At 39.0% G+C, this 27,472-nt stretch overlaps 1 protein-coding gene and 1 long non-coding RNA gene across 5 annotated transcripts; one reads left to right on the plus strand and one right to left on the minus strand.

Annotated features, from left to right (window-relative positions):
- Nucleotides 1-6,788: 6,788 nt before the first annotated feature.
- LOC118738807 lies at nt 6,789-8,434 on the minus strand. Its single transcript, XR_004992954.1, has 3 exons — nt 8,395-8,434; nt 8,200-8,307; nt 6,789-6,866 (listed from the first exon to the last, which is right to left on the minus strand). It is a non-coding gene; the product is annotated as an uncharacterized LOC118738807 (long non-coding RNA).
- LOC118738806 (probable E3 ubiquitin-protein ligase makorin-1) lies at nt 7,931-14,368 on the plus strand. Of its 4 annotated transcripts, none has more exons than XM_036469795.1 (5): nt 7,931-8,011; nt 9,592-10,869; nt 11,344-11,482; nt 11,545-11,682; nt 11,767-14,368. In XM_036469795.1, exons 2-5 carry the CDS (start codon nt 9,974-9,976, stop codon nt 11,866-11,868), a joined length of 1,275 nt encoding a protein of 424 aa, XP_036325688.1. In that variant the 5' UTR covers nt 7,931-8,011; nt 9,592-9,973; the 3' UTR covers nt 11,869-14,368. The 4 variants fall into 4 exon arrangements, with proteins under 4 accessions (XP_036325688.1, XP_036325687.1, XP_036325690.1 ...); XM_036469794.1 differs by having other exon boundaries at nt 7,953-8,065; XM_036469797.1 differs by lacking the exon at nt 7,931-8,011 and adding an exon at nt 9,222-9,330.
- The last annotated feature ends 13,104 nt before the right edge of the window (nt 14,369-27,472 follow it).

Here is a 27,472-nt window from a genome sequence, read left to right on the forward strand (position 1 = left end):
GAGCAGATTCCTCCGAAGTCAGAAGCAGTTGCTTGGGCGAAGATTGATGGAGATTGTGGGACAAAAAAGTTGTGGGTTGTTGAAGCAACACAGAATTCTACACCGGACGTACTTATTGTTAAAACCCTGGCTAAGACGCAAAAAGATGGACGAATCCCAGTTCGAGTACTCAATGAGTTTAAATCACCAATCAAACTCCGAAGAGGAACCGTACTGGGGCAATGTCGAGAGGTAGAGGCAATCTTCAACTGCGAAAAATTACCTGGAAGTGATTCCATTGGCGAGAGTGACATTGCGGAAGACATAAATGCTTGGAAGAAAAACACCAGCACAAGGCTAAGGAACTTCTCCGCAGATACTCCAACATATTCGACAAGGATGGCAACAAACCAGGCAGGACAAATGTTGTGATACTGGTGATGCAAGGCCGATCCGCCAAGAAGAAGGATGGTCAAATGCGGTTTTGCGTAGACTACCGGAAACTAAATGATGTGACGAAAAGGACAGCTATCCACTTCCCACGATCGATGATACTCTGGACTCGTTGACTGGAACAAAGTGGTTCTCAACACTCGACCTTAAGAGCGGTTATTGGCAAGTGGAGGTAAGTGACGAGGCAAGGAGAAGACAGCTTTCAGCGTTGGAGACGGTCTGTGGCAATTCATGGTGATGCCCTTTGGATTATGCAACGCTCCCGGAGGGCGTCTGTACTGCGAAGGAAAAGATAGACGCAGTAAAGGATTGGCCAAGACCTAGGAACCTGCACGAACTACGAAGTTTTCTTGGGCTATGCACCTACTACCGCCGATTTGTTCCGAATTTCGCCAGCGTTGCTAATAGCCTTCATGAGGTCACTATGAAAAATAGAGCCTTCGAGTGGAACAACGAACAGGAGGAGGCTTTCCAAGCTCTGAAGCAACGGCTATGTACTGCACCTATGCTAGCGTATCCCGTTCCAGGTGCAACGTTTATTTTGGATACGGATGCTAGTGGAGGCGTACTGTCGCAGGTAATTGATGGGCAGGAGAAGGTGGTTGCCTACTATAGCCGGTCGATTGGAAAACCAGAGAGGAACTACTAGCGTTGGTGGAGTGCGTCAAACATTTCCACAAGTACTTTAACGTTTCCGAGCTCGAACGGACCATGCAGCGCTGAAGTGGCTACCACAGTTTAAGAATCCAGAAAGACGGCTAGCTCGGTGGATGGACTGCAAAGTTATGACTTCGCTATTGAGCACCGCAAGAAAAGTGTCCACGGAAATGCTGATGCCATGTCCCGTCGACCATGTAGCCTGGAATGTAAACACTGCTCAAAAGCTGAGCGACAATAACACCCGCCGAAGAGTGGAAGGAAGAACAGCTACGAAAGTGTCAGCAGGAAGATCCAGATCTGAAACTTTTGATGCATCGACTGGAGGTGGGCATAAGGCCAACTAAGGAGCAAATGGCGGCGGAAAGCCCCATCGCAAAGGCGTACTGGGCACAATGGAGCAACTTTAAATTAATATCTGGCTGTTTGCATAGGGTCTGGGAAAGCGAAGATGGCCAGTGCGCTCGCAACCTAATAGTAGTTCCAAGGGTAAGAATGCCGGATATACTCAAGGAATTCCATAATGGTCCTAGTGGAAGACACCTGGGAATCACGAAGACCCTGGAGAAGATTAAGCAGAGGTTCTATTAGGTTGGTTGTCGGCAATCCGTCGCAGAGTGGATTGCTAACTGCACGGAGTGTATTGCAGCTAAAGGCCCGAAATCCAGAAGTCATGGCCAGATGAAGCAGTATAACTCAGGTGCACCATTCGAGCGGATTGCCATGGTCGTAGCCGGTCCATTTCCTATGAGCGCACATGGAAACAAATACGTCCTTGTGGTTATGGATTACTTTAGCAAATGGCCGGAGGAATACCCTATTCCAAACCAGGAAGCTAAAACAGTAGCGGAGGTATTCACCTACAATTGGGTTGCGAGATACGGTGTACCTATAGAGCTGCACTCTGACCAAGGAAGAAATTTTGAATCGGCGGTGTTCCAAGAGATGTGCCAGATACTGGGTATCCGGAAAACTCGAACAACGGCTCTTCATCCCCAGTCAGATGGCATGGTGGAACGGTTCATCCGCACCCTGGAAGAGCATTTGCGGAAGGTCTTGGACAAAACTCAGAAAGATTGGGATGTCCGCATACCCTTGTTCCTGATGGGGTACCGGTCAGCAGTGCATGAAACAACGGGTAAAACTCATGCAAGGATAATCTTCTGCAGTGAGCTCCGTTTGCCTAGTGACCTGAAGTTTGGAGTAACTGGCGATGCGAGGAGGATTGGGAAAGAGACGTCCAACATCCCGGAGGAAGATCTGAGAGAGATACATGCTCTGGTGAGACAACGCAAATTATGAGTGACAAAATGAAAGCCAGGTATGATAAGGCAATGAATTCCGAGGGTTTCCAAGAGGGAGATTTAGTGTTGCTGTACAATCCACAACGGAAGAAAGGTTTATCCCCAAAACTACAATGCAACTGGGAAGGTCCGTATAAGGTAGTCAAACGGCTGAATGACGTGGTGTATCGAATCCAGACCGTGGGGAGACCGAGGAACAAGAATCTGGAAAGGCTTGCCGCGTTTGTAACAGCAAGTGTGTCTGATCGGGACGATCAGACTTAGGTGGAGGGCAGTGTGGCGAATACAGCGGCAACGCGTAACGAACAACGAGAAATAGGAAGAATGTTCGAGGAGTGAAGTAGAATGTTCCACAAAGAGAAACGTCAAGTTGGATGAACACTGCGAACAGCAAGAGAAAGAGAATGAGCGATGAACTTCAGAACATTCTAGAGTTGCCATGAGTGCGAGCGCAGCTACATAAGAGCCACCACACAGCTAGGAGAGTTAGTTACAAGTCAGCAAGCTACAAGTAATGTGAGTTGCGAATAAGCAAGTTTAATTGTGTTAACAAGTTTTGTAAAGCGTTGTATTGCTTTAACGAGTATTGTAAAGTGTTTTTACTGTATTAGCGAGTATTGTAAATTGTTTGTTGTACAATAAAGTTAATTGTACTACAATTTGGTCATAGTGAGTATTTATTTAACAATCCAGCGATACGAACCGAAAATTTGGGAAATCCCACAAGGTTGCATGGATAATCGTAAAGAGCGTGTCAGACGTGGCAATATATTTCGATGCAATAAATTTCGGAAAGGCTGTCAAATTGAGAAATCAGTTGCATGAGCAGTCACACCTTGCATGGAAAGTGTCTTTCGAAAGAGGTTTTTATTTCCGAACGGCGAATTGCAGGAAAAATTTCTGAAATCGCTTTTTGGCTGTTCACACAGCGAATGAGTTTCTGGCAATCTTTCTCTTGTAAAAGCTATTTCTCTTGTAAAAGCGAGAAAATATAGGTTATAATTAACATATTTGTCGTGTAAACAATAATTTAACGATTAAGTATATTAAGCAAAATAATATATTTCAAGCATTTTTGATATTTAATTCAACAATATTTTTTATCATTTTACACAAATTCACGATCAGGGCCAGACGGCAACACTCGATTAGTTTGACAGCACTTGCAGAAGAAATAAAAATTGCTAGTGCAGCACGAGCAAGTTGAAATATATTTCCGAAATCGATTTTCGCTCTTGCAGTTGCAGTCCCACCTTGCAACTTTTATTTCTGAAACTGATTTCCGAAAGGTGGCAGAAAGATCTTTCTGGCTGTTCACACATCGAAATAAAATTTCTCTTTCTCAATTTGGCAGCGAATTGCGTGCGAAAGACGGAAATATTGCCACGTCTGACAGGCTCTTAACAATACTTTTACTCTGTACGTTGGGCCGTGTCATGATTCAATAATACAAGGTTCCAAGGCGAATTTATACAAGGTGGTGTTGATGGCGAATTTAGATTTTCGCCGCGGTACTTCCTAATGTCAAAATAATGTGTTTGTTATAAACAAGTCGAATTCATATTACAACAAAGACATCATTTTGACATTAAGGCACGGTACACGTTAGTGGGATACGATATGCGATGGGATGTGCGATACGATACGCGATATGAAATGCAAGCAGTGCGACACGCGATACCATTTTGTGGTAGCTACACAAACTTTTGTGCCCTTATAAGCTTGTACATGAGTTAAATGAGTTGCTTCTCACCCGAGTTTAAACCTTTCGAATGATGGGTCTATGTTTATATCTATACACTTTTAAAAAATTTAGAAGAAAAGTATGTTTAATATCGAGTAAAAGTGATGTTTATTTTTATAAAGTCGGCTAATATTTAAATTTTCATGACGAATTATTTCAGAATATTGCGTTCACTACAAGAAGAAATCGGAAAAAGCTGAATTAAAAAACAGGTTAAGCAAAGATTTTTGAGTTGTATAGCCAAAAATATTATTTTTCTCATGAAAGGTTGAATAACTTAGTCAGATTTCCCCCGATTTTTTAAAGTAAAAATCACTATATATCAAAAGTTAATATTGCATAAATTCAGGAGTGTTATAGCTGCTTTATAAAATAGTGCATGAAAACTTACCAATATTGGAAAACCACGAAAAAATTAACACAGAAAGTACACACAGATCTCTTAAGTTTTCTAAAAGTTTATATACATATATGATGTATTAGGTTCGACTAAGCAAACAAATTATAGTTGGTAAAATGAAATAAAAACTAATTAAATAAAACGAATACTTAAAACTAAACAGTAATATTAATCGCGTAACATTGTAGATTATGAAATTAAAGTTTGAAAACAAATTGATAATAATTGTTAAAAATCTGGAATAGCGTAGAATAGTTATAGAGAGTAAAAAAAATTTAATTTATACATTTCGTTAATAGGTGCTTATATTCATACAATTATAGTTTAAGCGAATAATTTAATTTAAAGCCAGTCTGCATTATGTTTGGAAGTGCTTGAACAGGGTAGCCTTGAACCTCATCGCGCTACGCAAATCCTGCAAAGTGTGTGGCAGTGAGTTCCATAGGCGGGTAGTGGCCGCACGAAAAAATGACGTTCAGATAGCGAACAGTTATAAACAGGTTGTCTTAGTTTGTTTCCACGATTTGAGCGCAAAAAGGATATTCTGTTATATTGATAATTCGGATTTTTAGTATAAATGATTTTGTGCATTAAGAGCAGACTTCTAGTTTTGAGTAAGTCATTGAAATTGATACCGAAGATTTTCTTGGCGTGCTCAGATATGTGATCACTACGTTTAAGAGTGAAAATATACCTGGCTATGTTGTTAAATAGAACATTCAATTTCCTTTTACTTACTGAGTCGCAATTTGCAAATAGTTCGCAGCCATAGAGGAGCATCAGATACGATTTAGCCAAAAGCATTCTGGTTTTGAGTGGCGTAAAATATAACCGAAAGGGTACGAAGCATGGCGTACACTTTACCGCAGCACGTATTGATATGATCCGACCAAGTTAAGTTTCTGTTGAAAGTGATACCGAGATTTCTTACACAAGTGACATAATCAATGGGAATATCATTAATGTATAGTTTGGGTAGCGTAGTGTATTCAATAATTCTTCTCCCTAAAACTAAACATTTGGACTTGGACGGGTTAAGAGACAAACAGTTTTCAACAGCCCACGAGTTAATTTTATTTAAATTTACATTCAACAACGAAATACAGGTATTGACATCAGTAATATCACAGTTTGCATAAATTTGGACGTCATCAGCGTACATATGTATATCAAGAACGATAGAATACAAGATTGCGCATTCCCGCAGAATGACATTTGTGGCAACGGGTAAACAAAGAATATGGCGAAGAACAATGAGTTGACAGTTGTGAATTTGCAGTGAGAAAACGTGTTTTCTTCACGATTAACCAATTTCTCAAGCCATCTTTGAATATAGCAAATTAAGCACAACGTTAACAAAAAATATACAACCACTTTTGCTAGTGTCTAAATTGTATGCCTTCTCCTGCCGACAGAACTCTACCCACTTTCTGGCCAAGGCGTCGACGCGGGGAAAGAACAAAAAAACTGCATTTGGGGGCTTTATTTCTACGGCTGCTGCAATTCAACACACGACACGACATTTTTATAAAGTTTTTATTACAAATAAAACGTTTTTTACTATAAAACGCACGAATTACTTCGATTTTTCACTTGAAAGTACACAATACGTTTGTTTACGTATTGCCATAAACGTCAAAGTCGGCAAAACCAAAGTAGCGGTTTCGGGAATGCGCCACCTTCAGTTCATTACACCATGTATGTATATTGCACTTACCTATCACAGTTGGTAACTCATTGATGTACAATTAAAACACAAAGGGCCCAGAATGGAAACCTGTGGAACGCCACGGTTTAAGGGCATAACGTCTGAAAGGCCGTTGTTTGCGAATACAGCTTGGCAGCGTTCAGTTAGGTAAGAGCTTAATAATTTTACAGAGTGGTACGAGAAATTGAAATTATTGAGAAGTTTGCTTTTGTGCAATATGTTTATTTGTATATGCATATTAAGCACATTTAACTGATGAAAACATAAATTGTTTTTAAATTAGATGTTTACATAAATTTCATAGAAGTTTTATTTTAATTTTGAGTCCTTTTGCAGCTAAGTAGCACATAAATTACGTAATTCACGTAGATATATTAATATTTCGTTTAAAATGCCAGATTTCCTGCAAATACATTAGAATTTACAAAGGAATTTCACTACTAATTGCCTACCTTGCGTACTTTTCTACTACCATTTTCGCAACAAGGGATTGCATTCTTCCCCTTTCTCTCTCCCTTCGTAAATGCAACATTTTTTAAGGAAGTGTCAAACCGCGGCTGTCAATAATTATCAAACCTTGTATTATTGAATCATGGGGCCGTGTGTACGCAGCGCAGTGTTCTATTTTTGAAAAATGGGAAAAATCAGACGAAGAGAGAGCGAAATAACTGGAATGGTGTTTTTAAGCTTTTGAGATAAGGAATTCACGAAAATAGTCTTGTGTGGTAGAACTATTACCTTGAACTTTATAATGACTTTCAAAAATAGATGGTTTAAAGTTTTCCTTTTTTGGCATGAAACCAAGGGCTATATTCTGTAGCTGTGAGAAAATGTAGTGTACACCGAGTGCAAAACTCACAACCAAAAACTCACGGACTAAAATTCAGCGAGTTTTTCGGAAGAGAAGTGTTTACAATTTTGACAGTTAAAACTCATTCTCACACATGCAATCCTGAATCGCAAAATGAAGAGTGCACACAATTTTCAGTGTACACTTGAAAACTCACAGTTACAGAATAGAGCTCCAGAATCGCAAAATGAAGAGTGCACACAATTTTCAGTGTATAGCTTAGTATCCAGCTCTTAAGAAAAGCAAAAACTCCATATAAAATGACGTACAAGAAATGGCTAAGAAATTTTCTTGAGTCAAATTTCCTTAAGGCAGCACGCAGTTCTTCAGAAATTTAGTACGCTTTCTACTACGGTTTTCTAAAGTTTTTTGTGAAAAAAGAGCACAAGGCAACCCAGGTTTGCAACAGAAATATATGCCCATTCCATTATTTCTTGAGGAAAGAGGGAGGCAACAGGCTGTGAGGTATCAAAAATGTCAAAATTCCTTGGACACACACGCGAAACAATGGCAATTTTTTCTTGACCGTTTTCTTGAGAGCTGCATACAGGGCTTATACTTGAAAGCTCACAGGTACAGAATAGAGCCCCTGGTTTCAGGAAAAAATTTAAATCTTCAATATTTGAAGGTCGCTGGCGTTTAAAAAGCCACAGAGCACTGTGCGATTTATATTAGTAGAGTAGAAAGAAAGTCCGCCTTTGTATCGGGTTTCGATACGAGTATTTTTTTCAATACCTACTCAGTACTTGGTTCAAAAGTATCGATACCAAAATTACTTGGTATCGGACGAAAAGTATCGAGTATGTATTTGTATTTACTGGTATCTAGTCTGGCATCCTTTTGTGCTTTTCTGTGGTAAACGTCAGTGTCAGAGGAAGTCAGAAAATTTGTTCAGCGTTTGTAAAAGACGCAAATTGTAAGTAATATTTCAAAGAATTTCAAGAAAATTGGATAAAATTGGTTGCAAAAGGTGATTTTTATAGTGGAAAGGTGTTATTTTATATAAAACTCAAGTATGCAATTAATGTATGGTTGTTAGTTGCGAAATAAAGGTCGTCATTAGTGCAATTACGTATTTATATGAGTGTGATTGTGTGTACATACTTTGGCGACTGTTTTCTGGACATGGCCATGGAAGCTCCAAATGCGCGTCGTTTGGGAAGTTTTGAACTTGGTCAGTTCATTTTGGCGAGATAAGCTGTTAACAATAAACTGATGTGATAGAGTCATGTATAAAAATTAAATGAAGTGGGTTTAAAATTGCGTTGCAATTACAAGTGTACACAAAAATAGTGTTACCATTATACTTCGTGTGTTGAATAAATAAATTCCATTTCAGTCCCGACTTAATTTTAGCAAAAGTTTCAACATTATAATAAGTTTATTGTTTGTTTTGTTCATTGCCAAAATACTAGAGGTGCAAAACTATCGATGGCACTATCGATAGTATCGATGTTTTTTCTTTTTCCCTACTATCGATTGTTTTTTGGTCCTATCGATAGTCCGACAGACATGTGATTCAGTATTTATTTTAGTTTTATTTCTTCTTTTCTTTTCATTTCTCTTAAATATCCAAGTTGAACTAAAAATTTGGTTGCTACTTTTTTAAAAGAGTAATGTTAAATTTCGAAAATGACGGAAAACCTTGCATCTTTTAAAATACTGCTAAAAAACTGATACAAATTTATTTATACCAAAACTTAATATTATCTATCTAATAAAAGGTAGATAAAAACCATTACCTCTCAGATAAAAAATGTTTCCTTCTAAAATTGAAATTTACTTAATGAATGCCTTATATATGACGGAGGATATCGAAAACCACAAATATAAAATTTCAGTGCGCCCAATTTTATTCCATTTCAATTCAATTTAAATTTTCAATAACTTTACTTCTAACTTAACGGTTAAACAATTAAAAAAGTGTCAGCAGTTTACAAGGTTATCGAAACGTAATTTCGGAATATATTCCTAAGGAAATCTTCATACGAAAATTGAGCCAAAACCATATAAATACGATACTATCGACGATATATCGATAGTTTTGAAAATAATATCGAAAACTATTGAAGGCCTGACTATCGATAGTTTTGCACCTCTACAAAATACGTTTTTCACGGCCAAATGGCCAAATGTGTATTGCCTATCGGACTGCGGACTGCATTGCTTGCTACCTTGCTGTCACTTTTAGTTTGGCAGCACTGTACGAGTGACAGCTGTGGCAATTATTCAAGGGTGCGTTTCAACAAGCTGATGAAATTTTTGATTTCATCTCGGTGCTGTAATTCAACTATAAATATCTTAGCTTTTCGCATAATTTGGAAATATTAAACTTAAATAAATTTAGAACTTATTTTATAGGACTATTAACGTAATGAGTTCAAATAAAACCTCAAACTTGGTAAAGGTGCAAAAATTTGCAATTCATTAAAACCACCCTACATAGGAATTCTGACCGTTGCAGCACTAATGTTTGGCCGGTCTTTTGTTTTGCAGGTAGACGGAGAGTAACTTAAGATAGCAAAGACAAAGCCATATTGGGTCTATCTGCTTCATAGACGACAAAGGGACATACATAAGCAGTGGCAAAAAAACCGAAGTTTGGCGTTTTCGGCAGAAGCACCTACTGTAAAGAGCACAGGGTACAAGCTAAAGCAAAATTAACAAAGACTTGGAGTTGTTTCACAAAATCAATTGAGAGTTCATTTGCCTCAGACGTGTGCGTGAACAACTTGTTAATTTAGTTAGCGCCATTCAAACCCTCAAGTGAAAACACGTTGAGGCAGGAGAAGAACTCGCAACAACCCAGTCTAAGTAGTTTATTGAACTGAGCACGTTTTTTGAAAAGGAAAGCATACAAGTACATAATTCGATAAGGATGAGCGCTTCAGCTACATTCGTCCCATTAGTTGGAGGTGGTGGTGGTGCTGCTGCGTTGCCAAACATGATGTCCAACCTTGCCGTCGTTGAAGGTGCAACCGCAGTGCCTAGGACCCAACCCAATATGGCAGCGAATCCAGCCATTTGTCGTTACTTTCAACGGGGAATATGTCGTTTTGGGAGCTTATGTCGCTTTTCTCACGATCTATCTGGCGGTGAAGTCATCAATGCTAGCGGCATTGCATCTGAATCCACTACCCCTACCACTTCTTCAAAAACTAATGTTAAAACTGGTGCAGAATCCCTGAACAGTCGACCAAGTACAAGTCGACAGAATTGGGCAAATGCACCAGTGTTTGTGCCGAAAAACTACCGACCAACTCACAATTCACAAACCAATGCTGATGACCTGACGAACCATGGTGCAGCTGCCTTGTGTCCAATGAACGCAGATGCTCAAAAATCTTGGGCCGATGTGGTCGGTGGTGCTCATGGGGCATCACGTATGAGCATTGTTGAAGGAGCCGATGCTGAAGCCATGCTGGAAATGGTATGCCCGTATGAAGGCCCCTGTCCCTACGGTGCATATTGTGCATATGGCGTACACATGGAGCTTTGCAAAATGTGCGACCAATTCTGCTTACATCCCAGCGATCAAACGCAACGTCGAAAACATAATCAAGAATGTCTACAGCAACATGAACAAGCTATGGAATGGTCGTTCGCTATTGCTCGTTCTAAGGATAAAACTTGCGGTATTTGCTTCGACACCATAATGGAGAAAGCTGGGCGCGAGAAACGTTTCGGTATATTGCCTAATTGTAATCACATTTTCTGTCTGGAATGCATCCGCAAGTGGCGACAAGCAAAGCAATTTGAGCACAAGATTACACGGTAAACATTTTATTTGTTTTTAATTATGATATCCTATAAAAAATTGCTAAGTCCAAATTTCATGAAAACTCATATTTTTATACAGGAAGCTAGAGAACTTAAAAATGCTTTGTTTCGAAAAGGATAAAGGTACTTGTTTTATTTATTTTTTTCATTCCGATAAGGAAATATTGTACGAAATCTTTTAATAAAGATCGAATCCCTCTGATTCATATGTAGTTTTGCCAAAACGTTGTATTCAAAGTTTTGCGAAATAGGTACTTGAAGAAAATGGCTATATGCAGTTTTTTTCCTCCTGAAAATTTTTGAAAATGGGACTTAGCAACTTCTCACTCTAAGCTAGCGATATGTAAACGATCAACAATTTTTGGCTCTTAAAGTAACTAGTTTATGAATAATTCTTTGCCAACACATTGGAAATGAAGGTTTTGTTAATATGGTAAGCAATTTAATAAATTTATCTTACAATTACAGCTCGTGCCCTGAGTGCCGCGTTTCTTCAGATTTTGTTTGCCCCAGTGCCTTTTGGGTGGAAACTAAGGAAGAAAAGGATAAGCTGCTCAATGATTATCGGGTAGCGCTTGGTGTTAAAGACTGTAAATACTTTAAGAAGGTAGGTATTCAGAATATTTTGTGTATTATTAGCACTTTAATTAAATTAATTTTCACAAATAGGGGGATGGCAAGTGTCCATTTGGCAACAAATGTTTCTACAAACATGCTCTCCCCAATGGAGACTTGGTCGATGTGGGTTTACCCAAACGCGCACGTAAATTACATCGTGGTTCAAATGATTTCATTGATTTACTGGATGTAAGTTCATATTAAGTTCTACTTCATATTTAAAGCCATAACTACATATAACTGATGAGTTTGTTGGTTTTTTTTTTATTACAGATCTACTTGTGGGAGTTTGTTGAACAACGAGACTACCACTGGTTAGACTTTCTTTCTGGCACAAGCGATGATAGTGACGATACTGATTTCTCTGAGGAGTAAAAAAAAATAAAACCGCAAAATACAGCAATATTGCAAATTTATTCAATAATTACATGATCGTGTATTGAGTGAACTTCGAAAGAAGAACCTATATAAAAGATATCAAGTGAAAAACCAGAAAAAATTAATCAAGCAATGATATTCTATTAGCTGATGTAAAATCGTTCTAAAGTATCCTTACATTGAATTTTCAAAACATTACCAAAAAAATAGCACAGATAAAAACCAAACCAACTGAAAAATGGTAAAGCGCAAAGCAAATGCAAAAACTAATTAAAACACAAAATTAAGATAGCAGGCAAGGAGGGCTAAATCTGGCTTAAACTTAAAAAAACTGAAGCGAATATATAGGAAAACAATGCAACGAACTTTTTTCGATTAGTAGAGATAAAGAGTAAAGTAACAAATATACAAATGCTTTCAAACAATTCGATAGTACAGTAAATTATATCTAATATGAAGTGGGCATTGCTAAGAAGGGCTACAGAAATTAAATAAAAATTATGCAATCGCGTAATACTAAAACACAAATGCATATGCCGCACGCTCAATAATATAGAGATGTAACTCAAAATTTACGTTTTTGGAGATTTCATTATGCAATTAAAAAGCTTGATAAGTAGAATATGTTCAGTCTAACAGATAACACTTCCCAATATGGTGCAAGTAACTTTGAAATTTTGAAATACTTCGTCATATTATTCGACGTGCGATGTGTGCATACATACATTAATTCGGTCATTTGTTCGATGGCTAAAAAGAAAATTATATGTATTGTGTGTGTAGAATGTTATCGAAATCAAACAAATGCAAACACTCAACACGCTGATAGCTCCTCTTTTTACAAAAAGCCACCATTTAGAAATGGCACAAAAAAAATGTCGGATAAGTTACGCAAACCTATACATATACAAATAAATTTGATTGTGATTTATACTCGTATTTGCCGCGCTGACCGCCATGGCGTCAGTTCCGATTGTAATAATCATAAAGCCAATAAAATCGTATCAAAGCGCCATGAGCGCGTTTGGGCGTGCGCCTGCCTTAAATGTCCCCCACCATCGCGCGCAACGGGCGTGCAGCGGAAGTAATTTGAACAGTTGTACTTTTAATTTCGTTTATAATTAGTAGTACATTTGTATCTTTTTTCCAAGTAATGTTAATAGAGTGAGTGAAAGAGACAAGTTGCTGATAGCGCAACAGAATGTTGTATATTCAAGATATTGTGTTCAAAAGTTAGTTACCGTTAAAAACCAACTAAATATGTTGCCTTAAGAATGTGCAGATTCTTACTACTTCCGTGCGCATTCTTTTTCTCCACCGTTGCGCTACAGCTTGTCAAATTTATCCATATACATAAACGCGTACATATTTTCTGTTTTGTTTTATATATGTATTTGTATTGAATTAAGTTAAAGTTAGAATTGGTTATATGCTAAAAGGTGTTACTTGCCTACATATTAAATATCGGTGCAGCGTAAAAGTGTTCGATTTAATTAGACTCTTTTGTTTGTTACTTATTTTTTGGTTGAAAATGGCATAAAAATGTATGTATGTTAATACCTAAAATTGTATGAGATTTTGCAAAAATTTGGAAATTTTTATTTCATTTGTTATTGAACATTAAAAGCAAAATTTTCCTTTATCGTTTTACAAGGTTCTATTTTTTCATTTCACCTGTTGTTTGTTAAATGTATAAAAAGAAATTTTGATTGCAAAATAAAAATCAAAACCCGTTATCTAAGCGTTTGTTAAACGTAAGCGTTAGAATTAACATAATTTTTATAAAAGAACTAAAAGCCCTAATTCAATAGAAATAGCATTAACAAAATAAATACTATTAGTTAAAAAAAAAACATATACATGCGTACAACATAATAATTGAAATTTCTCTAAATACTTGTATGTATGTAAGCGAGTTTGCTTTAACACCTACTACAAGAAAAAAAAAAAAACACAAATAACATCCTAAATTTCTATTGTAATGTAACTAATGCTTCAATTATTCGCATATACATATATATATATATAACAAACACATACATACATATGTACACATCTATATATTATATATTTTAAACCCTAAATATTAAATTTAACGACTACATACACATCCAAAAATAATAAAATGAAAAAATATATATTGTATTAAATTGAAAATACCTCCAGAAATTTATCTATAAAAGTAATATGTACTGTTAAAGAGAAACTAAAAAAAAAAAATAAATACTTTTAAAAAGAGCTGTAACTTAAATGTAACCACGTAGATATTGATCTTACTACTATGTCCACGTACTCTTCTCCTCGTACACAAAGTACTCATACATAATTATAATATTACCAAAAGCAAACTCTCATGAAACAAACGCCTAAAAATCATAATAAAAACTACAACAAAAATCATCATTCAAAGTCTAAAGGAAAAGTCTAAATTAAACAAGAAAACTTAATAAACCGTAAATTTGTAGGCAATTAGAAACTAACTGCAACTACACATAAAGAGCGTGCATTATTTATTCTTGTGTATGACGCAGGTATGTATATACTATTGCTCACATTATAATACAACTTTATAGTTCCTTAGGTTAGCTCTTTATTCTTTTGCCAGCTAATACTTCTAAACTTTCTGGGCCGACTTATTGTGTGGGTCTACTTCTAAACTTTCTGGGTCGACTTATTGTGTGGGTCTACTTACGTGATCGCGAGCTAGTTGACCTTCATAATCCAATCGAGCATTTTCACTAGAACAAGCCTACAAAAATACATAAGCGCCGATCAAGAAATCTACACGTATACCAGTAACACCCTTGGGGACAATTTAGAGGCAAAAATCGTAAAATCGGCCTGAAGTACTATCCACCACTCCACTTTAAATTAATCACCCCTATTTTGCATTTCGATTACGTTCCCGAATTCCGCTCTGCAAGAATCGAACTTAGGTATTCTGCGTTACGATCGAATCGAAAGAGGAAGAGAGAAAACATCTTTGGAAATCAGCTGTTTGCCTAGGAATGTGTGAAATCGAAACAAAACAAAAGAAATATTTGCCACCAAACTATAGCAGCTTATGAAGTTAAAGTTTGTAAATAACTAAATATATCTAACATCAATGTAATTTAAAAATAAAATTTGGTTTGTGCTTTATTTAATTGGAAACATAATTATAAAAATGAAATCCATAGCCGCGGCGTTATTGCTTGAAGAGGAGAACGAGTCCCAGACTTCTGATTCGGAAATTGAAAGGCGGAGATTTAGGGACATGTTTGTTCTTTCTCAGATGAGTGTAGAGTCATAAATTCATCATGAACTGTATTACTCATAGCTCAAAGCCAGTGAAATTATAAACGTTGTTTGAGCACTCCACAACATTTGCATTTACTACAGAGTGGAAGATTTGAACGCAAATGAATTCCATTTTGAAAGCCGTCAGGAGGAGGGGAAGAACAAATTCGACAACATACGCACCTCGTTTTAAAAAGTTAGTAAAAACGAGGGGTACTGTTTATGAATTTGTACAACGATTTTGGGTTGCTGTGCCCAAACGCGTGAATCGAATCAAAAACCTTTTACACACACTTGTAGACAACAGTTCACGCTTTATTACAAAAATAAAATTTACTATATCTGTGCACTAATTTATTAATAATGTCGGTTGGAAATATACACCCCTATTCTGCAACTCTTTCGTATTCGGATTTTGCTACGAATCGTAGAAATAGTATGCTGCAATCCGAATCGTATTTTCGAACTTTCGAAATTCGTAACAATTGCATGCCTAAAAACGAACGAGTACGCTTTTTTGCGTAATTTTGTACGAAAACAATTCTGTGTCGGAGCCGAGATAAAAGACGTAAATCCATGTGTGTTTGCAGGAAATATTAGCGGTGTTCATTTAAACAGATAAATTTGCCCTTCGCATGTAAGTATATTTTTATATAAACGAGTAAAACAGAATCTTTGTTGCCCCTTATCGAGAAACTTGGTCCGGTTTAGTTATTTGTACAATGATTTTCGGTTGTTGTGTCCAAACGCATAATCCGAATCCAAAAACTTTAACATCACGTGTAATCAAAGGATTAAAATTTTATTTAAAATAAATGTTTCAAATTTCCGAGCACTATCATATTAATAAATTCGGTTTGCACTATGCATTTGCGAATTTCGATGTGGGTTCTGCGCAAAAATATCTACTGAGGATGGCGTAGCCGGAGTGATATGCACCAGAAATGTTGTAGCCCCTCTTCTCCGGCAACACATAAAGAAGAATTCTACTTAGTAAGGGTTATAATCCCTAAGCGCGGCCGAAGGCAGAAGCAAGTGCAACAGGTGGTGGACCTAACAAAGTGCATGTCTTCAATGGCTTGGAAGAAGCTGTTTTTGCATTAACTGGATTGAGAACCAGTTCTTCGAGCATAGGAGTAGTTCTGGCTTGTGGTTCAACAATTCAACCAGAAGCTGACATAGACGCGCCAATGGTTACTATGCCCGACAGCTCCGCGTATCTTTGTGAAATCATTCCTATAGCGCGCTCTTACTCCGCTGCTATGATTGCAAATGCAATAGAATCCACCGTTTCCTTCAAAATATGTAAAATCAAACATTTTTACTATAAATAAGCACTTCATGAGTGTTTTTTTAATTCCTTTCCACTTTGTTTTCCTTCATTCAGCTATCTTCGAAAAACAACTGATAGCTGGCAATGCTGCACATGTTTCCGCAAGGGTTGCAGCATGGGGATTTTTCGTTTTTCGTAGCGTAGCTACGAATTACGAATTACGAAAATTCGGGTTCTAGAATACGGGGGTTAAGGTTTTTTGCAAGTTTCCGAGCTGAGCTGTCAAAAAAATATCCACGAAATATCTCTGCAAAAGTAGTTCAGACCCTTTTCTTCGGCAACACAGAAAGGAGAATTCTACTTAGTGAGGGTTATAATCCTTAGTGCGGCCGAAGGCCGCCTACGCAGAAAGGTGCTCTCTGCAAAAGGTGTTCAGCCCCTCTTCTTGGGCAACAGAGAAAGGAGTAGTGAGGGTTATAATCGTTTTGGAAAAAAATCCAAATTTACGCTGTTTTCAAACAGCTCCCAAGGGGTCTTTAGGGTGGGGAGGGGGGTGAGGGGCGACTTTTCATAAAGCGACGTTCATCCTCTTTCTTTACGTTCACGTATGTCATAATCCGAAAAATGTGTTTTTACGTGATGAGTAGTGCGATATCGTATGTGACGATTCGAGCCCTGGATATTGTAGTGGGTTAAACCAGGAGTTTTTCCCGACAATACCCCGACGATGTATGTCCGCCATGTGAAGGTTACCCACATGAGACCAACCACCTCTTCACATGCCCACTCAATCCAACCCAACTATCACTACCGTCGAAACGGCACGTTTCGTGGACCTGCCGATAGTTAACTCCAGACAGGGCTAAGTAGCCGCAACAACAACAACAGCAACAACCTAAGACTTTCAAAATGGTCGGTTCTACGTTACCGGATTGACTCGTAGCAGCCACTACGACAAAGGACCATCACCCGAGCAGCAACCCCCCTATTTTTTCGCATTGGAAGCATGACCCACGGGCAAGTCTGCTCCGCGCCGGTATAGAGCAAAACCCCGGACCATGGGCATGTAATGTCTGCCACATAAACATTTACCACTCGTCCACCTGTCCGTTGCAACAACTGCAATAACTGGTTCACTTGCTAATTTTGTTGCATCGAGCTTCAACCACCCACAGCAAACCCAGCACTCCACATAAACAACGCCCGTCCAACCATCAGCCAGTGGACCAACTCCCAGCACGCAACCCCGGACATCCAACCAAAGCAGATGGTTCTATAGCGCCTGCATCAGCCTGGTGAGGCATAATACCACATCAGTAAGATGCAACGCATGCAACAATTGGTGGCACCTGAAGCGCTGCTCCAGCCTCATGCACCATCGCGAGGGGAGTACCGCTTTTACTGCAGCATGCTGCTCCGCTCCCTTACAATTCCCAACGCTTGCACCTGCACCAGTGCCAACGTCAACGCCAGTGAAAACCCCGCAACCGCGGTCTACGTACACACCCACACCGGTGATAACGCCAGAGGTAGGACCACCACATCCGCAATCAACACAGAAAACAGTTCAGGCAGCGCGCCAGTACTCCCCCACTCCACGCATATACGTCACCAGGCCCAGTTCAATAAAACTATTGCAGTGCAATTGCTACGGACTTCAAAGCAAGATCGCTGAGATAGTCAGTTCCATGAGGCGCAATAAAATCTCAGTTGCGGCGGCCCAGGAAACAAAACACCACTGCGGCTCAAGCCTCAGGCTCAGGGTCGCGGGTGACTGCTACTGTGTACCAGACCTCACTATCCAGCGGGGGTCTGATAAACTGCATTTAGTGGCAACCAGTGCTCATGCTCGCCTCAGATCACCTGCCCATAGTAGTCGTGATAGACCACCCAATAGATTTTGTTACATCCGAAAACCGTACGTCCATGAACACAATGAAGACTAACTAGGACGGTTTTACGGAACACACACAACGTAAATTCAGCACTTCCACCACCAACATGCGTGCGCCAAGCTGAGCGCAACATCCGCCGGATCTTCAACGTAGCAGCCGCCCGCATCATACCAGCCGACAGGATCGCCAAAATCCGTCCGGGCTTCCCAGCAGAAGCTGCGGGACTCGCAGACGTGCGTGATCGAGTCCGCCATTCTAATCCTGGTGATCCCCGCATCAGGGATTTCAACAAGGACATTAGTAAACTGGTAATCGAACACAAGCGGAAAACGTGGAACGAACATCTGGAAAACTGCAATCTCTCCAGCGGAGTCAGCAAACTGTGGACGACAGTAAAATCCCTCCCATCCGACGATGCGTAAGGAAAACGTTGCCTTTACATTTGGAAATAGCACAACGTCGGATCCGCGGACGTGCGCGCGCTTCTTCAGCCGGCAGTTTATTACATACCCGGAGAGAGACAAAGCCCACCACAGTGTGCTACGTAAAGCATACAAACTCCGTCCCCGCGACACACCAACGTGCTTTACCCCCGTAGAGACGCAGGCACCTGTCAAGAACGCCAAAGCATTCAAGCCGTTAGGCCCTGACGGAATCTCCATACAGACGCTGAAAAAGATGGGACCTGCGGGAGTCAAGTACATCATAGCAGCTTTCAACCTGTCACTGTCCCTCCTGATCATCCCCGAGATGTGGAAAATGGGTAGCATCATTCCCCTCGTTAAGACAGGGAAGAAGGTGAACACAGTGGACTCTTACCGGCCAATCTCCCTCTTGTCCCCAGTGGAAAAGACAATGGAAGCACTACTCCTCCCCAGCCTGCCGAAGTATCTGAAACCAGCCAAACACCAACATGGACTCCGAAAAATGCATAGCACGAGCACAGAACTAACGTCGTCCCTGTGATAGGACAGTCCTAGTCCCAATATCGACAGCCTTTGGGGGAAAATCAATGAGTATCTCACCGATCTTGCAAACTTCTTCACTGCCAGGAGCTTCACCATCTCCGCCCTGAAATCCACTGCCGCACTGTTCCCCACATGGATTAATGAGGTTAGGCTGGAACTGGAACCATCCCAAAATCACGTGACGGAGTCACGTTCGACAGACTATTCTCCTTTCAGCGCACGCCTTAGCCGCCTGCGAAAAAATGCGAGCTAGGAACAAAGTCCTCAAGTCCCTAGCCGGCAGCACAAAGAAACCCTACTCACCACATACAGAGCAATCGGCCGGTCGGTGGCAAACTACGCAGTATGGTTGGCCGACACCAGCGATACACAGTGAAGAAATGTACAAACATAAATGCAGCTCCCCTTTTTAACAGGTTGCCATCGCATATCATCCGAGCATCACCTCCACCAAGAAAGCCAGATGCTAGCAGTGAAAGAGCACAACACGTTGCTATCGAAGAAGTTCCTCGTTCCAACAACGCGCTGCTTCGAAACAATCCGACCCGTCCGACATGTCAGACGTCACCTGCACAAATGGAAACCCGAGCGGGGCTTAACCACCTACACACCGATGCAGTCAGGACGAGTCTCAGTACTCGCAACGACAACATCGTCCTAGGACCTCGACCACCGCCCATCAACATCGACGAAGCAGAACTGCAGAGAGAGACTAGGTGCACCCTAGCCCAACTTCGTTCTGGGTGGTGCCATAGACTAAACAGCTATATCTCCCGGCTGAACTCAGAAGTAGCAGACACCTGCCCAGCATGCGGGCGAGGTCCACGTAACACCAAAGACCTCTTAGCATGCGCGTCCAACCGCACGACCCTGACACTATGACAGAAGCTCTATGGACCGTGCCTATCGACGCCGCCGGCTTTCTTGGCCTCAGGCTTGTAGAGTCAGAGGATGAAGACGACCCATGACGGAACCCTGGGGGGTTGAGCACTGCTGCTACAACAATAACTACTTTCAGGAAGCCAAATCATCGAAATCCAATGGTTCGTATGAAATCTTTGCTGATGCTGAAACGACTTGCCGCATCGGCGCAGAGTACTTAACATCAAAGTTCAAATTGTGTGCGAATCGCGGCATTTGATATCGAAGCTCTGTTCGAAAATTCACTTTGAGATCACGACATTCGACTGCAAGGGCTCTTCGTCAATTTAAATTGTATTGGGGAGAAAACAGTTGTAATTTGTTTTCGATTCGAAACGAATGCTGCAATTCGGGCCCTCCACTGGGCCATTCTTACCGTCCGGGAGTTTGGAAGAAAGTAGAATGGATAACAAATAGGAAAATAGGGAATATGCTGAATAGGTAGACTTCTACAAATCAGTTATCCATTTCTCCACTTAAGTTACTCCACGCACTATTCCTTCCTTAACTTACTACTTACCGCCCAGATCCGCATGCATTATCATTGTAATGATAAAAGAAGCCGGCGACGAAAAAAGCCAAAAGTCGATCGATAGGCCAAGAGGAAAGAGCACAATCTGCTTCAGTATAAATAGTATCTGTAGGTCTAAATAATGGCACCGCAATACAGTTATATTTTCCGAATGCGAAAACACCGCCACTCACTTCGATTGGTGTAGTAGGCTTGAATCAACTAGGAATATGAGTAGAATGGATCCAAACGTCGCATACGTCTTACCAGCAACTGCGATGGCTTTCATTGGACAACTTTATACTCTAAATACTCATCTTTGCACCAGAAGCACTCTCGACCCAACCAAATGAAGCTATGCAAGTTCTCACGACAGTCGGGTCTACATAACCAGAACGACCCAGACTTATATATGGCCAAGGACTGTCACAAGCAACACTCACCAAAAACTCTTTGGGGATTCTGTATGCTGTTACAACAACAAAAACATGCAAGTTTTGGAATTTTGTTTAGAAGAGTTAGTTACCCCCGTACTGGTACAACAATGACAACAAGCGCGTGAACCATGATAACGGCAGAGTCACCCGCCTTTCCACGCTTATAGCAGGCAGTTCTAACTTAAGTTATGGCGCGGGGTTCCATGCCTCGATAGGCTGTTTGAGATTTCCTTTTTATGATAATTTTTCCTTCTGGCTAAAGCATTAGCATTTTAGAGTACCTTACTTAGACGCCAGCTATGTGCTCGTCAGCCGGGGTGACAGGTAATAAGGTCAATGGAAATAAGGTCAATTGACTTTATTTCCCACCCTTATTAAACACCCTTATTACCTTTTCAAAAGCGAAATAAAGTCAACAAAAATTTGGAAATAAAGTCATTGACGCTATTTCCTCATTCAAATGGAAATAGCGTCAACAATGCTTAAAGTATGTCGATTCATAGAAAAAAATGTTGTTCTTTCAATAAATATTGCCCCGTAAGTGTTGTTTTTTAATAGATGGAAAAAGGTTATTGCCAAATCCTCAGTGTTGTGATATTAATCCACACACAATCATGAACTACCAATAGATTTTATTAAAAAAATTTAAATTACGAATATGTAAAAACACGATGCGAAAAACTAAACGCCTGCGCACAGCTGGAATACGAGAAATATTTGAAGAAAGAGTGTAGAAATGATCCATAACTTGCAAAACATATTTCGTTTCCACAAAAATAAAGCGAACACTATTAAATTGAAAAAACCGTCCATGTCCAAAAACCCCGGAGGAACACTGAAAGAATTCTGTGTTTTAAATTAGCATATTTTGAACGACTTCGGAATGTCTAAGGTGGAAAAGAAACCAACCTTTCTATAAGGAAACAATTATAGAAAAAGAATTTTCTTACACTGTATTCATGTCTCCGCCAGCAATATGTGACGACATCATTTAAAAGCAGCTAAGGAGAATGACGACACTGTGCCAAAATGCGGGTAGAAACAATTATTGATTATTTAATATCGGAACAGAGATCATATAAGTTAATTGATTGGTTTTCACACACTTTTGAAACACAAATTATATGCTTTTTTACTGCAGACAAGTTGTTGCCCCAAAACACAGCAGAAATCTTCCAATCAGGGCTGCCAACTATCCTTAGTTATGAAAAAGTGCCAAAATGTGCCAAATAGAAAAATAAAAGTGCCAAAAAAGGTGTCATTCCTTTTAATCATTCACATTTAGCAACAAAATAAAGCTACATTTCCCAAACAAAAGTGCAATGATAAAATAAGATAAAAGGTTATTCAACTGACCTTTATAAATTAGAAAATTTTAGTTGAGAAAAAGAAGTGTACGAAAAGGATTTCACAAAAATGTATTGAAATGTTATTTTTTTTTACAAAAGTGCCATTTTGGCACTTTGTGCCAAATTGAAAAATTAAGTGCCATTTGAAGTAAAATAGGGACAAATGGGACGGTTTGAGCCAAGTTGGCATCCCTGCTTCCAATAACTTACAAATATAAAAAGGTGAAATATCGAGGGCTTGAATTCATTAATACCCTCTATCTGCAATTTGCACAAAAACTAATTTGTGATTTTAGAAACCATCTGGGACTTATTACCTGTCGTTATATAAGGTAACATTAATATCACTGATGACAGTTAACGCTTAGGTGGATTTTTATATCAGAATCTCATCTTTGTGAAAAATGTGCAGATAGAGGGTATTATTGAATATAAGCCCTCGATGTTTAAAATATATAAAAATTTTATTTCAACGTATACAAAAAATAAATCTACCTGCGTTACAGCACGGCGGGAGACGGGGAAGGGGGGGCCGCGGCGTAGCGTGACGTGGTGTGCGCGCCGGACGCGCGGGGTACGCGGGGCGCAAGCGTGGCGCGCGCGGTGTGGCGCGCTAACGCGGGCCGCCGCGAAGCTTAGCAAATTTAATGTTTGAAAGAGAAATAATGTCAAATTTTATTTCGTTTTTAAAAAGGTAATAATGTCAATTGACTTTATTTCGCACCAGGGTGGGAAATAAAGTCAATTGACCTTATTTCCGTGGATCTTATTACCTGTCACCGTCAGCCAAACGAAGCTTAAGATTTCAATATTGGGTATTTATCTAATTAAACTTCGAGTATTTCTTCTTCTTAAGCACTACAGCACCGAGAGCAAAGATGTTCCGTTTGTTCTTTCTAACGCACCCAAAGACTTCTCAAATTTGTTTTGTGCCATTAAAAGGATTTTTGTTTCTCGAGCGAGGTATATCCTTTTCAATAGTTTAGCGATCTCAAGTTAGAATCTGTTACCAAATGAGACGCTTTGTATAATATCTCAACTGACATCGAAGGTCACGGAGAGGTCCTTCCCTTTTTGGACAGAGCTAAAAAGTTGTGCTGAACGTCAATATAAGAGTAAATACTATACTAATAAGTCGGGACGTAGATATCAAATTTACATATGGCGGCGGAGCGGATCTTCACTTGTGAATTGGGTAAACAACATTCTTCAACGCCGACTTAGAGCTGAGTTATTGTTGTTCTCACAACGTCTTGGTCGAGTAGAGGAACGGAAGCACAGCCAGTGTCAACATTCAAAAACTCTAAGAAGTGCGCCAACCATATTGCAAGTGTACCCTAGGCATTAGTGTGCTCCTGAAAAGTATTAACATCTTGGGGCAATCCTTTATTTGGTTCTACGTACAAAATAAATTCATACACGAAAGTCTAACAGGCTAGCGTAATATTCGCTCACGCCACCAATTTACCGAACGACCAACCGAAATTGAACGGCATGCGTATGAAGCTAACTCAATTTCCAATTTTTGTTCTGCGTGACATTTTGATTTGATGTTTCGCTCACTGAAATCAAATGCAAACGCACACAAGCCAATTTCGGGTGACGCAAAAAAATAAATTCGACGGCGTGCATACCACAAAACGCGAGGCGCGAATATTAGGTTAGCCTGTAAAAGTTTGAAATAAATTTATATAAAAAAATTTAAAAAATTAAACAAACTTTTTACTTTGTCCAGGTATAACTCAGCGAGTTTATGAATTTATATGAATATCTTTCAACACGCTGACTTATTACCATATATGTAATACTTCTATATTGGCAGTAAGCTAACTTCTTAATGTGTAAGCATTCCGAAATCAAAGCGAGACAGTCTAGTACCGTTTTTGTCAATGTATTGTGTATTAGAGTTCCGCTTTTACACCCGAGCGCACTTGCGCACTTTGTTCACATAACGGTTTTTTGTAACAGGCAAAACGAATCGAGATAGATATAGACAAATGTATACATAAATGATCAGAATGAAAAGAGAAATCGATTAAGCGGTGACTGTCTGTCCGTCCGTCCGTCTGTGCACACGATAGCTCGAGTAAAAATTGAGATATCTTAACGAAACTTGGTATGTGCACTTCTTTCGGGCGTAGGACGGATGGTATTGAAAATGGGTAAAATCGGACAATAACCACGCGTACCTCCCATATAACGGTAATTTTCAGAAATACGAAAACTGCGATATTTTAGTAACTACTGAAGATTATTCACTCAAAAATGATATTTATAATAATTTTTAAACGAAAAATAAGAATATTATACATTTTTGGAAAATGGGCGTAGCCACGCCCACTTATGGATACATGTGTATATCTTGGTAACCGCTGCACCAATTTCTTCCAAACTTGGGACAGTTGTTAGTCTTGCTACAGCATACCAAATGGCCGAAAATTTTTAAAATCGGACAATAACCACGCCTACCTCCCATATAACGGTAATTTGGAGAAATACGAAATCTTCGATAAATCAATAAATATTAAAGCTAATTTACTCAACATTGATGCTTGCAACAATTATTTACCAAGAAATACGTTTATGATAAAATTTTGGAAAATGGGCGTGGCACCGCCCACTTATGATCACATATATGTATCTCGGTAGCCGTTCTACCAATTTGTACCAAACTCGGTATGATTATTGTGCTTGCCACATAGAAGCAAAACATTGAAAATTATTGGAATCAGATTAAAATTACGACCACTTTTCATACAACCGCAAATTTCAGAAATGCTTGAAACTTCAATATTTCGAAATTTAAGGCCGCTAATTTACTCAAAATTGGTACACACCGGCTTACCATGTATCGGTACCTGCGCCGGGTATTTAATGTTCGGCTCCGCCCGAACTCAGACTTTCTTACTTGTTGTATGTGTGTTGTTTACATGTTTATTTATAAATGTTATTATGTGTTCCCTTTCCTTCGTACGTGTTTATTGATATATCTGTACTGTAGTGTTTTCGGACGGTACTAGCTCTTACTGCCATATAAGCATATTACATATATGCTCATTACTGGTCATAGTCAATATTCTGTCCATATACATATGTAATACTCCTATATTGGCAGTTAGAGCTAGTACCGTCCAAAAACACTACAGTATAGATATATCAATAAACACGTACGAAAGAAAAGGAACACATAAGTTATAAATAAACACCCTGCAGAAAAAAAATTATCAATTGATAAAATATAACCTACTTGTAGTTAGCTTTTTTGCGGGATTTCTATAAAATATATAGCTTGTGGTTAGCTACAAAAAGCTAACTTGAAACAAGTGGACAAGTAATGCAGGAGTAAAGCTCGAGATTGTTTCCTTTAAACGCGTTTCTATTTAAATATCTTGTATTTCGCAAATACTTTTTCGAATTGAGTACAAATAAAAGGGAGATCGAAATTTCATATTATCATTTTGAAGCAGAATATGGAAAAAATATGAAATGTAATAAAAAAATAAAGTAAATAAAAATAAAAAAATTTAAAAAAAAAAATATTTTGTTTTTCCTATTGATATTTTATGTCCAAAAGTAGTTAGTTACAAGTTAGTTGCATCAAACGCAGAGGTAATCACCCTTGACTACATCTAATGCAGAGGTAAACCACCCTTGACTATTTCGCGGCCATCGCCATAGAAATGTAGTTAGCTTTCGTCAAAGAAAATATACAGACTTTTAGTTCCTTCCTAATCAACATAAAGTTAGCTTATAGTTAGACACATTTTCTGCAGGGCATGTACACAACACATATACAACAAGTAAGAAAGTCTAAGTTCGGGCAGTGCCGAATATTAAATACCCGGCGCAAGTATTAAATATATGTTTTTTCACCTTTCCGAAACCTACCGCTAGATGGTAAGCCTGGGTGTATCAATTTTGAGTAAATTAGCTTCCTTAAATTTCGAAATATTGAAGTTTCAAGCATTTCTGAAATTTACCGTTATATGAAAAGCGGCCGTAATTTTAGTCCGATTTCAATAATTTTCAACGCACGCACAATAACCATACCGAGTTTGGTACAAATTGGTAGAACGGTTACCGATATACATATATGTGATCATAAGTGGGCGGTGCCACGCCCATTTTCCAAAATTTTACCATTAACATATTTCTTGGTAAAGAATTGTTGCAAGCATCAATTTTGAATAAATTAGCTTCAATATTTACTGATCTATCGAAGATTTTGTATTTCTCTAAATTACCGTTATATGGGATGTGGGCGTGGTTATCGTCCGATTTTTTATGCTGTACCAAGGCCAACAACTGTGCCAAGTTTCGAAGAAATTAGTGCAGCGGTTACCGAGATATACACATGTAACCATAAGTGGGCGTGGCTACGCCCATTTTCCAAAAATTTATAATATTCTTAGTTTTCGTCTAAAAATTGTTGTAAATATAAATTTTGAGTGAATAATCTTCAGTAGTTACTAAAATATCGCAGTTTTCGTATTTCCGAAAATTACCGTTATATGGGATGTGGGCGTGGTTATTGTCCGATTTTTTAAATTTTCGGCCATTTAGTATGCTGTACCAAGGCCAACAACTGTGCCAAGTTTCGAAGAAATTAGTGCAGCGGTTACCAAGATATACACATGTAACCATAAGTGGGCGTGGCTACGCCCATTTTCCAAAAATTTATAATATTCTTATTTTTCGTCTAAAAGTTATTGTAAATATTTTGAGTGAATTATCTTCAGTAGTTACTAAAATATCGCAGTTTTCGTATTTCTGGAAATTACCGTTATATGGGAAGTGGGCGTGGTTACAGTCCGATTTCGCCCATTTTCAATACCAACCTACCTTGGATTAGGGGAAACCTACATACCAAATTTCGTTGAGATATCTCAATTTTTGCTCGAGTTATCGTGTACACGGACGGACGGACAGACGGACAGACGGACGGACAGACAGACATGGCTTAATCGA

This window comes from Rhagoletis pomonella, unplaced genomic scaffold (genome assembly GCF_013731165.1).
Source record: "Rhagoletis pomonella isolate Grant_MI unplaced genomic scaffold, Rhpom_1.0 Rhpom_scaffold_00005, whole genome shotgun sequence".
In the NCBI taxonomy this organism is placed as follows: domain Eukaryota; kingdom Metazoa; phylum Arthropoda; class Insecta; order Diptera; family Tephritidae; genus Rhagoletis; species Rhagoletis pomonella.

Excerpts from the sequence above, each read along its gene's own strand:
- LOC118738806 (XM_036469795.1), top strand. The coding sequence starts at position 9,974 with ATGAGCGCTTCAGCTACATTCGTCCCATTAGTTGGAGGTGGTGGTGGT. Across the intron at positions 11,483-11,544 it reads ACTGTAAATACTTTAAGAAG|GGGGATGGCAAGTGTCCATT; the intron begins GTAGGTATTCAG and ends TTTCACAAATAG. Across the intron at positions 11,683-11,766 it reads ATTTCATTGATTTACTGGAT|ATCTACTTGTGGGAGTTTGT; the intron begins GTAAGTTCATAT and ends TTTTTATTACAG.